General features: G+C 40.6%; 1 protein-coding gene across 1 annotated transcript in view; it reads right to left on the reverse strand.

Annotated features, from left to right (window-relative positions):
* Positions 1-6,841: 6,841 nt before the first annotated feature.
* Positions 6,842-13,802, reverse strand: part of FUT10 (fucosyltransferase 10) — a 79,613-nt gene continuing 72,652 nt past the window's right edge. The window contains exon 5 of the mRNA XM_058720250.1: positions 6,842-7,570. Coding sequence (XP_058576233.1) covers positions 7,346-7,570 — 225 coding nt within the window. The 3' untranslated portion in view covers positions 6,842-7,345. The remainder of the gene's footprint in view (positions 7,571-13,802) is intronic.

The raw sequence follows: 13,802 nt of genomic DNA on the forward strand, positions 1-13,802 counted from the left end.
ATTTATTTATTTTGAGAGAGAGAGAGAGAGTAGGGGAAGGACAGAGGGCAAATGAGGGAGAGAGAGAGAGAGAGAGAGAGAGAGAGAGAGAGAGAGAGAGAGAGATGGAGACACAGAGAGAGGATCCCAGGCAGGCTTCAAGTTCAGTGTGGAGCCCAACACAGGGCTTGATCTCGTGAACTGTGAGATCATGACCTGAACTGAAATCAAGAGTCGGACGTTTAACTGTGCCCCCAGGCACCCCTGAACCCTTAGTACTTTTAACATATCTTGTCAATATAGCATGTTTAATACACTCTATCAGTATAACCCATTTATATCACATCTCATGTTTCAAATGTGGTGGTAAGGAGTCAGGAGGTAAATTCCATCCCATGGGGCTCTGATAAAATAAAGCTTCCAGGCAGTGATTTCTATTTCGCTAAAGCATTTCCATTCTCATTCCCCTAAACAGATCAGAATGTCAGCTCTATAGTGGCAGGGGCTTGGTGGGTTCCATTCGCTGCTGGGTGTCCGTGGCCCAGAATAATTCCTGGCACATAGTAAGAGCTCAATAAAAATGTATTCAAGGGCGCCTGGGGGCTCAGCTGGGTAAGCATCCAACTTCAGCTCAGGTCATGATCTCGTGGTTTGTGGGTTCAAGCCCCACTGTGCTGACAGCTCAGAGCCTGGAGCCTGCTTGGGATTGTGTGTCTCCCTCTCTCTCTGCCCCTCCCCTGCTCATGCTCTGTCTCTCTCTCTCTCTCAGAAATAAATAAACATTAAAAAAATGTATTCAATATATTAATAAATTCCAGGCAGACTGACATTGAGTCACCAGAGTAACGATATTTTTTTAATCTATTTTTAAAGTATTTTTCCTGTTCCTTAATACATTTTTTGTTGTTTCTGACTTAAATAACAAAGGTTTCTTTTCCCTCAATGAAACCTTTCATACTTTTTATCTTACCCCAATTTTCTTTCTTTCTTCTTTTAAGTTTATTTATTTATTTTGAGGGAGACAAAGCACAGACAGAGGAGGGGCGAAGAGATGGAGAGAGAGAGAGAATCCCAGGGAGGATCTGTGCTGTCAGCACAGAGCCTGATGCAGGGCTCGGTCCCACAAACCATGGGATCATGACCTGAGCTGAAATCAAGAGTAGGACACTTAGCCAACTGAGCCACCCAGGCACCCCTATTTACCCCAATTTGCAAGTAAGTAATCAATAATTTAAAAACTCTCCCACTGGAAGTTCCATTTTCACTTACGGAAGTCTTGAACTAAAAAAAAAATTTTTAATTTAATTTTTAAAAAATTGTTCTCTCTCCAGTACCTGACACCATCTTTTCCTTTCTTAGAATTATAAAAACAAACTAATAAACTAAAAACACTCTGACACAGCATCATCTCTGTTTTCAGGCAATGTCAAACGCAGCGTTTGTTAATATCACCACCAATCAAGCACATCCTAACTTGCGCTCAAAAGCTGAAATGTTATCATGGGCAACAACATCCATCAGCTTTCTTAAAGTGACAGGCTCACTTTGTGTTCACGCAGCTGACACACAAAAACCCAAGCCCGGATAGCCGTAGGTTGCCAGATGCTCTTTTGAGTAGAGATGGAATTACAGGCAAAAGCTGTTAAATCGGTTCACACCTTGAACAAGCACACAAGTGCTTTCCCTTGCGATTCCCATTGCGCTTTGAGGTGAAGTGATTTACGGATACCTCCCCATTTTGTCACACGGAATCTTAAAAAGACATGTACTCAGAGATCAAGGTTTAATAAAATTAATCATTTTTACTGCTTCATCAAGGACATTCTTAAATAAAACTGCCTTTTTCTGGGTGCGACTCACCAGATACGTGCCCACGGTCACGTTGAGCTGAATATAGAAGCAACTTACGTTAGGCTGATTTCAAAGGCTCCTGGGATAAGATAATGCCCCTGCCTCGAAACCATTCATATCACCCCCTACCCACCCTGATGGTCTCTAAGTTTCTTCAATTACCCACTCGACCCATTTTTTGAAAATGAAGTTGTGTATGAAAGCAAAATTCCAAGTGTCCATAGTGGCCTATTCAGGCTGATCGTGTGACCTCCTCTGGTGAACGAGGTTGGATGACGTGGCTGTGGTTTGCATGAGAAATAAAATAGGGAATCAAGTTTTCACCTAATGTTCAAAACACCCTTGGAGGCATTTAGCAGTGTGTAGTTCTTGTTTACTTTATTTTTTATTTTAGGGAAAGGGAGAGAGTGAGCAGAGGAAAGGGGCAGAGGGAGAGAGAGAATCTCAAGCAGGCTCCACGGTCAGTGCAGAGCCCGACCGCAGGGCACGACCCTGGGATCAAGACCTGAGCCGAAATCGAGAGTCGGATGCTCAGCCGACTGAGCCACCCAGGCGCCCCAATCGGTGTCCCCTTCTGATTCATTTCAGAGGTTTCAGAGACAACAGCTGAACTTCTCATGTCCGTGGTTCCAAGGGGACGCAAAGGAGCAAGGGTAGCTATCTGGGAAGAAGCCTCAGGAAGGTGAAAGGAGGTCCCCGTCAAATCATGGCTGGTCACACCCCTTAGGGATGCAGCCACATCCCCAAATGACCACAGGCTTGGCTGTGAAGCCCAATGAGTTGAGATGACAAAAATCATGGAGAGCGCTTCTGCTCCTCCCCACACCTCTGCCCCTTGCCCATCTCCCTAATAATCCCACCACCACCATCAATGGGTCATTAATTTAATGGGTTAGACCCAGGAGATTGATGGGCCAAATCTATTAGCAAGAGAGGTTCCTATGACTAAATGGTGAGCTCCCGTGCTTTGCACTCATATTCTCGCATCGGTAACATACGACGAACAAAACAGGGCTTGTCTCTCAGAAGTCCTGAGCAGGTTCCTCCTCTTTCTTGTTTTTTGTTTTGTTTTTGTTTGTTTGTTTGTTTGTTTTTCAGTTAATAAGTAAGAGAGGCAGAACTTCCAGACCTGGTCACCTTTCCCTCCTCTCTTGGTATGGGCACATCGAACAGGCTCCCCTCAAGACTGAGAACTGCAAAATTGAAAGGCTTTTGCCAGACATCATTGCACTGGGTTTAAATATATTTTTTAATGTTTGTTTATTTTTGAGAGAGAGAGAGAGGGAGAGCACGAGCCGGAAGGGTCACAGACAAGGGAGACAGAGGATCTGAAGTAGGCTCTGCGTTGACACCAGAGAGCCCGACGCAGGGCTCGAACTCACGAACCCATGAGGTCATGACCTGAGCCGAAGTCAGACACTCAACCGACTGAGCCACCCAGGCGCCCCTGCACTGGGTTTCGTTGGGTTTGCACAGCTACCCTAAAGAGGTTGTTCAATTCCCATTATGCTTTTAGGAGCGTTGTATAAAACTCCATCAGAAATCCCATGGAGGGGAAAGACAGTACAATTTGAGCATTCCTCTCGGTCCCTACCCAGACCCCTTCACACCGCTCTCCCCTGCCCAATTCACACCTGCTGAGGTGCCAAACACAATGCCTGTCTCCTAACAATCCATGTGTACCAAATAACTAAATGACAAACAGAAGGGTACCACTGCTGACACTATCATTACCAATGCCTTTGTTCTGCACGAATCTCAGTCAAGGTCTTCGCAAAGGCTGATGGCCACACATAGCTGTAACAACGACAGCGAGCATTTGTGCAGTGAAGATGAATTCTGGCTCACTTACTCTTCACAACAACCTCACAGAGAGGCTGACCTGTAATAAGCTTTCCCAGTGAGCAAACTGAAGCTTAGAAGGCCAAATAACTTGGCCAAGGTTAATACAGATGGGGTACTGGAGCGTGGGGACTAAAACCGGTTTTCTTATTCTAGAGTCACAGCTCGTAATTCTATATCCCAAGTTTTTCAGGCATTTTAATTTCTGTAATCAGAAGAAAATAAAGATATATGTTGATGTCAGAATTATGCAGTAAAGGCAGTATCACTAATGACAACAACAAAAGGGAAAACTTCCCTAAAGAAGAGTAAGAAAATTCTTCCTAGGATATTCAGGATTGCAAAGCCACTTGAAACATGAACTAACCACCATTATTCTCAGCCTGTGAACTTCCACAACCTATATCTTGATGATTCCAAGAAAGACATGTGTCATTTATGCAGAACTGTACCCATGTTGCTTTAGATAATCAACATCATTCACTGAAAATTAACTCTACATCGGATTCCCCTAATGCCTTGTCCTCTTTAGCAGGAATTATGAGCACACTAATGACTTTCTTATATGCACAGTATTACACTGGGCATCTCAAGTTCAGGCCGGCACTGTGCTTGAATTCATGTAGTGTTCTGTAGATACTAGATTGTCCTACATGTAATATACAATGTGTGACTCAGAAGGAATGATGCTCATTTTTGCTTGTCTTTCACTTCTGAGTAGTGCCTAGAACACTGTGTGCGTTCAATCTGTTACTGATAACGGTAATAATCTCAACTGATGTTCTAGTCACCAGAATCTAGTCCTTAACAGCAACAAATAAGCCAGTCGGCATTCGGGTTCTGAAATTTTAGATTTGCTACATGATCAAAGATCAAAGATATCTTTCCACACGAAGATTCTGAAGACTATTGACTTGCATTGGTAAGCCTTCTTTTCAACGTTTCTGAAACGGTTTCTATCCATCTTGTCATATCACTTTGAAAAACAGTCTTTGAGAACAAACCAAGCAAAACGTATTGATGCATTGAACAGAATGTTGCACTGCACAGAGTCCTTCACAGCAGCCCTGTGAGACAGGACTCTTTCTTAATCAGAATTCAGAATGGAGACACTGAGGTAAAGAGAAGGGTGTGGTCTGATAGGATCAACAGATAGAATGGTAATGAGGGGGCCTGCATGGACCTCAAAAATGCACAGCTCCCCATTTGCAGATGAGAATCCTGCTACAGTGGGGACACACCTCTCACTCCACGACAGTAATTATCACACACGACACATATGCTAAACAAACAACAACAATAAAGTCTCAAATCTATGGGTATTCAAAGAGTCCCAAAGAACTCCTAATTTATTTTCTTTAAAACACACCTCACTTTCAATTCCATGGTGTTCCCTCTCCTCAGACCCCTTCCTCCGCAAAATGTTTAGACCATGCTAAATGGTCAATTATTCATTTCACTAAATATGTTGAGGGCTACATATTTCTGAAAAGTTTAGGGAGACTTTTATCTATGGAGTCTTGATGAAGAAACAAGATAGAACAAAACTACATGCAACGTTGAGCTTTAAAACATACGTGCAGTATATGAACACTGGACATTAGTTGAAGGCATTTATGGAGAACTGAAGCTCTCTGGTAGTAACTCCCCAGACGCACCAATCACATCCTGGGCTTTCTTTGAAGAGTACAGCAACAACAAAACTCATTTAATATACAATTTAAAATCTGGTCCTTTAACAAACAATTGCCCTTTCCAAGACTTTCCCTTTGGATATTATCAGAAAAGATGGCAGAGATAAACTACTTTCTATCCCTAACACTAGCCACAAAGGATGCTTCTTCCTCCAAAGAGCGTTCTTCCCTTTAAAACCATGCAGAGGCTCTAAATGGTTTGTTACTGCCTTAGTGAAAACATCTTCAAATCTAAACGCCTTCATTTTGATAAACAAAGAACGTGACACAGAAAAGAACTTCAGTGACCAGCCCAATCGCTTCTTTTTAGGGACAAAAACTAAGGCCCAAGGAGGGAAGAGATTTGTACCAAATCGTATTCAGCTAATGGCCGTGCTGGGATGGAGAGGGACCCAGTCATAGACACCTTCTCCCAAATAGCAATGTGACCTTTCTTAGAATGTATTGGTTCAGGCCTCACTTAGAGCACTACATATGGAAGAGCCTGTTCACGGCTGGCATGTAAAGGCACTAGCTTGGGATAAAGGGGGAGCTGGTACCACAGGAGCCACCCTAAGTTTTGCCCGTGTGCCACACTGGGGACATGAGTGTCAGGGACTCTTACTGTCCTCTGTGGCTTGGGCCTTTCCACAATAAAGAGCACCAAAGCCATGACATGTTGGGTGGCAACGGGCTAGATACTATAGCCTCTATAGCCTCTAAAAGCCTCCCCAAAAATAAAATAAACGTTAAAAAAAAATTAAAAAAAAAAAAAAAAAAAGGGGCGCCTGGGTGGCTCAGTCGGTTGGGCAGCCGACTTCGGCTCAGGTCATGATCTCGCGGTCCGTGAGTTCAAGCCCCGCGTCGGGCTCTGTGCTGACAGCTCAGAGCCTGGAGCCTGTTTCGGATTCTGTATCTCCCTCTCTCTGACCCTCCCCTGTTCATACTTTGTCTCTCTCTGTCTCAAAAATAAAATAAACGTTAAAAAAAAAAATTTTTTTTTAAAAAAAAGCCTCCCCACCATCACACGGGAAGAAAATGTGAGTCAGTGTTTTCTCCCGGTCTTTCATGGAGCTCTACTGGATGATCCCGCCAGGAGAGATGAACCTTCTGTGTGACGGGATCAGAAATGACAAGGGACATTTACAAACCAGTGGGGCTGCCCACTATTGTATCGTCCTAAGAAAAAACAAATCACCTTCAACACAACTGGGGTTCCTGGGGACATTCACTTCCACTCTCACGCTGATGGAAACGAACAAGGTGTACCGCCTGGATCATATGATTATTCTTCTGCTCTGCAGAGTGAGAGACAATTGAGAACATCTCACCGTTCAAAATACACGAGGAGAAGGCAGGTCTTCCTAAGACATTCCAGTTAGGGAGGCGAGCGGGGAAGGACGCAGGGCAAGGTGGAAAGAAGAAAAGAGAGGTAGTGAGAGTAAGGAGAAGGCAGGCATGCGTATGTTCTTCTGACTTGAAGACTAAACGGCCGATAAAATTCACACAGCTTTTATTACTCACTTACATCCCTGGAAACCAACAGATGGAATCTCTCATTGCCAAGTTCTAATGCATTTCATGTTCATGCTTAGCATCAGGACACCGGGCTTGCCAAATACTAATAAACCGCAGACAGTGAGGTGAGTGTCAAGAATCCACAGCTCCACCCTCCGCCTCGCTTGCGGCGAGGAAAGCACTCACTCCGCATTAGCTGGACGTCCACAAAAGGCAGTAGGTACATCCGTCCAGGCGTGGAAACTGAAGGTAACCAGTGTCCATACGACATATTCACTTTTTTCGTATAAAAAATACAGAGTTGACCCCTAAGGGTAATTCATATCCATTAGCTGAGAGGGCTCATTATGAGAACTACAGCAATTAATCCTTATCCTGAAGGACAGTCAACAAAGTAGCGACTGTATTCGAGTGTTAAGGCAACCTAGAAAATAAAGTTCAAGAGAACCCCCTAGTCTATATCGCTGTGATACTGGTAGAAATTAGTCCTTGAACACGAGGGCCCAAAACTCTTGAGCTGAAAAATTTTTATTCCTATCAACCAGCCACCTTAGTGCCTGGGCTTCTTTCTTGGACTGTTCAAAGCTTGGTATCCACATCTCCCTCAAAGAGCTCCAACGTGGAGCCAGAGGTGAGAAAGCAAACACTGTGGGCTCCGGGCAGCTCAGGTGGGTAACTTCTGCCTTCCATCTTTTGGGTGGTAAGCCCTGCATAGGGAGAAAGGAAAAAAGAATTCAAAATAGATGATAAGGAAAAACAAGTCCCATGTTCCTGCCTCACAACAACAGCACCCGACACGTACTTTTCCTTTGAAAGCAAATATCGTCACTCCCCAGCAAAACAAATAGTCTCTTGGCAAATATTTTTATGAAATCTCAGAACACAGAAAAGAAGGGAGAGATTCTGCCACCTCCCTGACTGGAAAAGTCTAATTCTGAGGATCAGGAGTTAGGATGGTTGTAGATTTCTTGACAGGGACACTGGAGGTTAAAAAGTGATGGTGAGACTAACCGTTGAATGTTAACATTAGTGCGTAAACCTTTAGGGAAGAAAAAGAATACTTGCGTAGCCTCAAAATATCTCCCCCGAAATATTTATTCATTATTGTGGTGGTTTTAACACATGCCCGCAAATTGTGTGATATTCCTCTCTCGAGGAGGTGAAGATCAATCCCCCTCCCTTCGAGCATGACCTGGACTTAGCAACCTGCTTAATGGAAAGGGAAAAACAGTAAGCTCACGGAGGCAACCTAGCAGGTATCGCCTTAAACCAAGTGATCAAAGTTAACATCACTAGTAATAGGTCAGGTTGATGTCATGCACCCCCCTGACAAGGTGCGATGAGAAGGGCCCTTTCACCACTGCAATATTATTCCCCCAAATCCATAATCCAAGTTTTAACAGGAGAAAACATCAGACAAACCCATGGAGGGACAGTCTACAAAAATACTGGCCAGTACTCTTTAAAAGCATCAAAGTCATTAAAAATAAGGAAACTGAATGACTGTCACAGTTTGGAGAAGACCAAGGACACACGAGGGCTCATTTCAATCTGGTATCTTGGATTTAATCCTGGAACAAAGGATGTTGGTGGAAAAACGGGTGAAATACGACCAAAGTCTGCAGGTGAGTCAATAGCAGTGTGCCAACGTTAATTTCTTAAGCGCGGACACGTTATCATGTCATGATGTGCAATGTTGACAACAGGAGAGGCCAGGTGAAGGGCGTCAGGACCTCTGTACCATCTTTGTAACTCTTCCGCCAATTTAAAATCATTTCAAAAGTAAAAGTTTTTTTTTTTTTTCAAGGCGATGCAAAATGCCTTCCAAATTCTAAGGAAAACTGATAGTTTACACTCAGCGAAACTATGGCTTCCATGTTGGAGTGAAATGAAGACATTTCAGACATCCTCACGTACCCCTTCTCAAGAAGCTGTCCAAGGGTAGGATCAATCAGAAGCGCAAACTCGGGAAAAGGGAGAAAGCATGCAAGAAATAGAGGTGTCCACGCAATAGAAAAAGATAAGAAAGGAAAATCCTCAAATGCTGGGCAGGGGAGCTCTCAGGGTCCCTTTTTTTAAACATCAAAATATTAGTGTATCGGCATGTTAGTTAGAAACATTGGGCAAATACCAAAATAATTAGCTAAGTGTGGTGGTAAGAGATTGCTCCTGGGGAGGGAGAAAAGGGGTAACTTAAAGGCTGCTCTTTTTTTTTTAAAACTAACTTTGCATAACTATTTAATACTTTGAGCTATGTGCATGTGTATCTTTTTCCAAAAAAATTTTTAATGTGAAGATAACAGGGCTTATAATGTATTGAGTTTGTAATAATTAGAATTCTCATCCAACACAAATTTAGAAAGCAGAGTAGAAAAACCAATTTGGAAATATAACAATTTGGGTGCCTACCTGTGGTTGAATCAATATATTCCCTTTTTTGTTAAACTTTCCATAGGAAGCACAGGAGAAGATACTAGGGTGTAGCCCGAAAAAAAGATGACCTAGAATGCATATAAAGCTTCCTTTAAGCATCTGAAGGGACTCTAAGTTGAATGCATTAACATGTTTGGAAGAGAGTGAAGGATATACCTCTCTGCTCTTGAGGACCACTGACAAATGACCATGCAGTTTGGCTTAAAAGGGTCTGGAACTAGGGCAAGACTTCTTTACCAAGACAACACAGCACAGAGACCCAGAACACAAATCCAAACAGCAAACCATTAGGAAATGCTAAGACTTAAAAGCTGGGAAGTCTGAATAGCAATACATTTTTTTCCCCCAGAAAACTAGAGGTGGGCTCAAAATTGGGGTTATTTTAGTGAGGGATTATGGTTGGTCAGAGATTATATTTGAAGCAAGAGCAGAACAGAATCAAGAAAGGAGGATGCAAACTTTTGAAAGGTCACCGCTCATATTTATTGACTAACATGTGGAGATGCGAGGCTACATCCCATTGAACTAAAGAGTCAGAAGCAGGTAACTAAGAATGGACTAGAGAAAGCAAAGTCCGGGTTCAAAGGAAAGAACCATATAACTGTCAAAACTAACAAAAGATAAAATGGGCTACCTTGAAAAATGATGCAATCGCCAGCACCGGAAATGTTCCAAGATAACCAGCAGATGGCTTGTTCGTGATGCTAGAACCAGTCAGCTGGTAGCCATACTGACCACATACCATTGGATGGCCTTCCCAACCCTGGTGCTGCGTCACTGTTTACATGAGAAAGCCAGTACTGATATCTGTTTGCGTGCCTGCCCACTCAAAAGTCCTTTCAGCAGTGTAGGATAAAGTTCCATCTGAGGTGATATCACAAAGAAAATAATCTTATGAAATGGACTCTTAACTCTAGTGTTCTTGTAGAAATAGTTCACAGTATGACCTGAAGGAAGTGTGTCTGATGAAATAGTCATGACATTTTGGAAGTGACTAAGTTTCAGCATCTCAAATTGCCTTTCCAGCTGGGGTCCTGGGCAGAAAAACAAGCTGTTTCTAAAGTATGATTAACAAATATTTTGCTTCCAAAGAGAACATGGTTCCTATTCTAACAATAAGGACAAAGTCAGGTAATCTAAATTCACAACTTTCCTTGAGGCCATCAGGGAACTGAAATCACACAGGAACCAGGTAAACCGAATTCCAGAGTAACAAGCCCCTCCAGGGAGAGATGGATACATCATTTGTTTAACCTTTGACAGAACACAGGAGAAAGCGGTGGTCGTCATACCAACAGGTAATAAGAAATCAGTTAACATTTTTAAAAAATGTTTACTTATTTATTTTGAGAGAGAGAGACAGAGAGACAGAGAGACAGAGAGAGAGAGAGAGGCAAAGAGAGAGGAGAGAGTGAATCCCAAGCAGGCTCTGTGCTGACAGGAATGCAGGGCTCGATCTCACCATCTGCGAGATCATGACCTGAGCCAATATCAAGAGTTGGACACTTAACCGACTGAGCCACCCAAGTGCCCCGAGTTACATTTTTAACAAATTCTTAAAGGTGAAGTATGGGTTTTCATGCCAGTTTGGAATACCTAGGAGTCCCAAACACAAAGGAAGAGTTCAAATCCACTCAAAAGCTCTTTTCCATGGACCTCCATCAGATGCTCAGGAGGGAGACTGGTAGCAGGGCAGAAGACTGAAAATATTTTAAGCTGAATTAACATTAACATAATAACCTAAATTTGTAGGAGGTAGCTCAGGTGGTGATTAGAGGAATTTTATAGCATTAAACACGTATATTATGAAAGCATAAAGGTTTAAAATCAATGACCCAAGTTTCTACCTTAAATTTGAAAATGAGCAAATTAAGTCCAATTTAAGAAAAATTAACTTAACTGAAGACCATGGGGGAAGGGAAGAGGAAAAAAAGAGTTACAAACAGAGAGGGAGGCAAACCATAAGAGACTCTTAAATACAGAGAACAAATTGAGGGTTGATGGTGGGAGAGGGTAAATTGAGGAAAGCACTTGTTGGGATGAGCCCTGGGTGTTGTATGTAAGTGATGAACCACAGGAATCTACCCTCAAAACCAAAAGCACACTGTATACAGTGTATGTTAGCCAACATGGCAATACATTATATTAAATAAATAAATAAAATTAAAAAAGAAAAATTAAAATAAGGAACAGAAATAATTAAGGTATAAAACAAAAGAAAAAATAATGAAATCAAAAGCTAATTATTTGAATAGCTCAATGAAATGGATAAATCTCTGTGTAGATTAATCATGAAAAAAAGACACAAATTAATATCAGACATGACAGAGGTGACATACAGATAGTACAGATATTGAAAGAATAAAGGAATGCTGACAATGGTATGCTAGTCAATTTGACAACTTGGAGAATATGAAAAAAAAATCCCTTAGAAGACACATTCTACCAAAGCTCACTCAAAAGGAGATGAATAACAGGAACAGCTTTATATCTATTAAAACAATTCAATTTATACTTAAAAACCTTCCTACAAGGAAAAAACTTTGATGGCCTACTGGTAAATTCAACAAACAGTTAAGGAAAAAATAATACTAAATCTCCACAAACTCAGGAAACACGAGCAGAGGGAACATGAGAGCAGCATTACCACATATGAAAACTAGCCAAGGCACTGGGAGAAAAACATGGACCGGTCTACCTCATGATGCAAAGATTCCTAACAAAAATTTTAACAATTCAAATCCAACAATAAATAAGAAGGATAATATAACCAAGTGAAGTTTATCTCAGGAAAGCAAGGTCATTTAGCCTTGAAAATTATCACTGTAATTCATCATTAAATAAAGAAGGAAAACCATGATCGTCTCAATGGAGACAGAAAATCATTTGACAAATTCTATATCCACTCATGCTAAAAAATTCTCATCAAAGTAAGAACAGAAGGAAACTTTATCAATTTGATAAAGGGCATCAACCAAAATCCTACAGCTAATATCATAAACGATGATGAAAAACAATGATGAGACAATGATGAAGAACAAGTCTCTCTATGATGGGGAACTATGGTCCCAACAGTACTCTTCAAAGTTATAATGAAGGTCTTAGTAGAGTAAAGGAGAAAAGGGGAAGAAATAAAAGGCAAATAGATTGGAGATGGGGATAAAATCATCTTCTTTCATAAATGACATGATCATTTATGTAGAAAAATCCTAAGAAATCTTTAAAAAAGATACCAGAACTAATCAGTGTAATGAACACGGTTGCAGACTATGAAGTCAACGTACAAAATCAATTTTTTTCTATATACCAGCAACAAATGATCAGAATATATAGTTTAAAAATATATATCATTTATTATGGTATCAAAAAATGTGAACTACTTAGTGATAAATTTGAGTAAAGAGTTATAAAAAAACCTGTACACAAGAAATTACAAAATAATGTCTAGAGAAATTAAAGAAGACTTAAATGGATAGATATATCATTCTTATGGGTTAAATGTCTCAATATTGTTGTCAATTCTCCCAAAATTGATACTTACATTCAACACAATCACAATGAAAATGCTATCAAGCATTCTCATATAAATTGGCAAACTGACTCTAAAATTTATATATTAAAGCAAAAGACCTAAAATGGTGAAAATAATTTTGAAAAAGAACAAGGTTGGAAGATTGACACTATCTCATTTTAACACTTATTATGAAGCTACAGTACTTAAATACAGACATATTGATCAGTCCAGAAATTAACCCATATATATATATATATATATATATATATATATAGCCAACTGAGTTTAGAAAAAAACAACAAGGTAATTCAATCATGAAAAAATAATCTTTCCAGTAATGGTGCCGATCCTATTGGACATCCAAATATACAAACCTCAACTCTTACACCACACTGCATTACAAAAATTAACTCTAAGTGGAAAACAGACCCAAGTGTAAAAGCTAAAACCACAACATTTCTAGAATAAAACAGAAGCACATCTTAGTGACCTTGGGTTACACAAATATTTTTATATAGGACACAAAACACACAAATATAAAAGAAAAAAATGATGTGCTGGACTTCATCAAAATTAAAACCTTTTACACCTTAAAAGACACTGTTATGAAAATGGAAAAACCCAAAGACTGGAAGAAAACATCTGTTATTTGTTCAAAATTTATGAAGAACTGTCACCACTCAAGAATAACAAGAATAACTCAATCTTTTTTAAATGAGCAAAGATTTGAAGAGACGTATCGCCGAAGATATTGATGGCAAATAAGCCATTTAAAAAGTACTCAAAATCATTAGTTGCTGAGAAATGTAAATTAAATCACAGTGAGATACCACTATGCACCCAGCAAAATGGCAAAAACTACGACTGACCACACCGACTGTTAATGAATGCAACTCCCATGCAATGCTGGTGGGGATGTACGACAGAGTAACTTTGGAAAACAATCTGGTAATTTCTCAAAATGTTTAACAGACATCTACCATATGACCTAG

Source organism: Neofelis nebulosa, chromosome 3, assembly GCF_028018385.1.
Source record: "Neofelis nebulosa isolate mNeoNeb1 chromosome 3, mNeoNeb1.pri, whole genome shotgun sequence".
Classification (NCBI taxonomy): domain Eukaryota; kingdom Metazoa; phylum Chordata; class Mammalia; order Carnivora; family Felidae; genus Neofelis; species Neofelis nebulosa.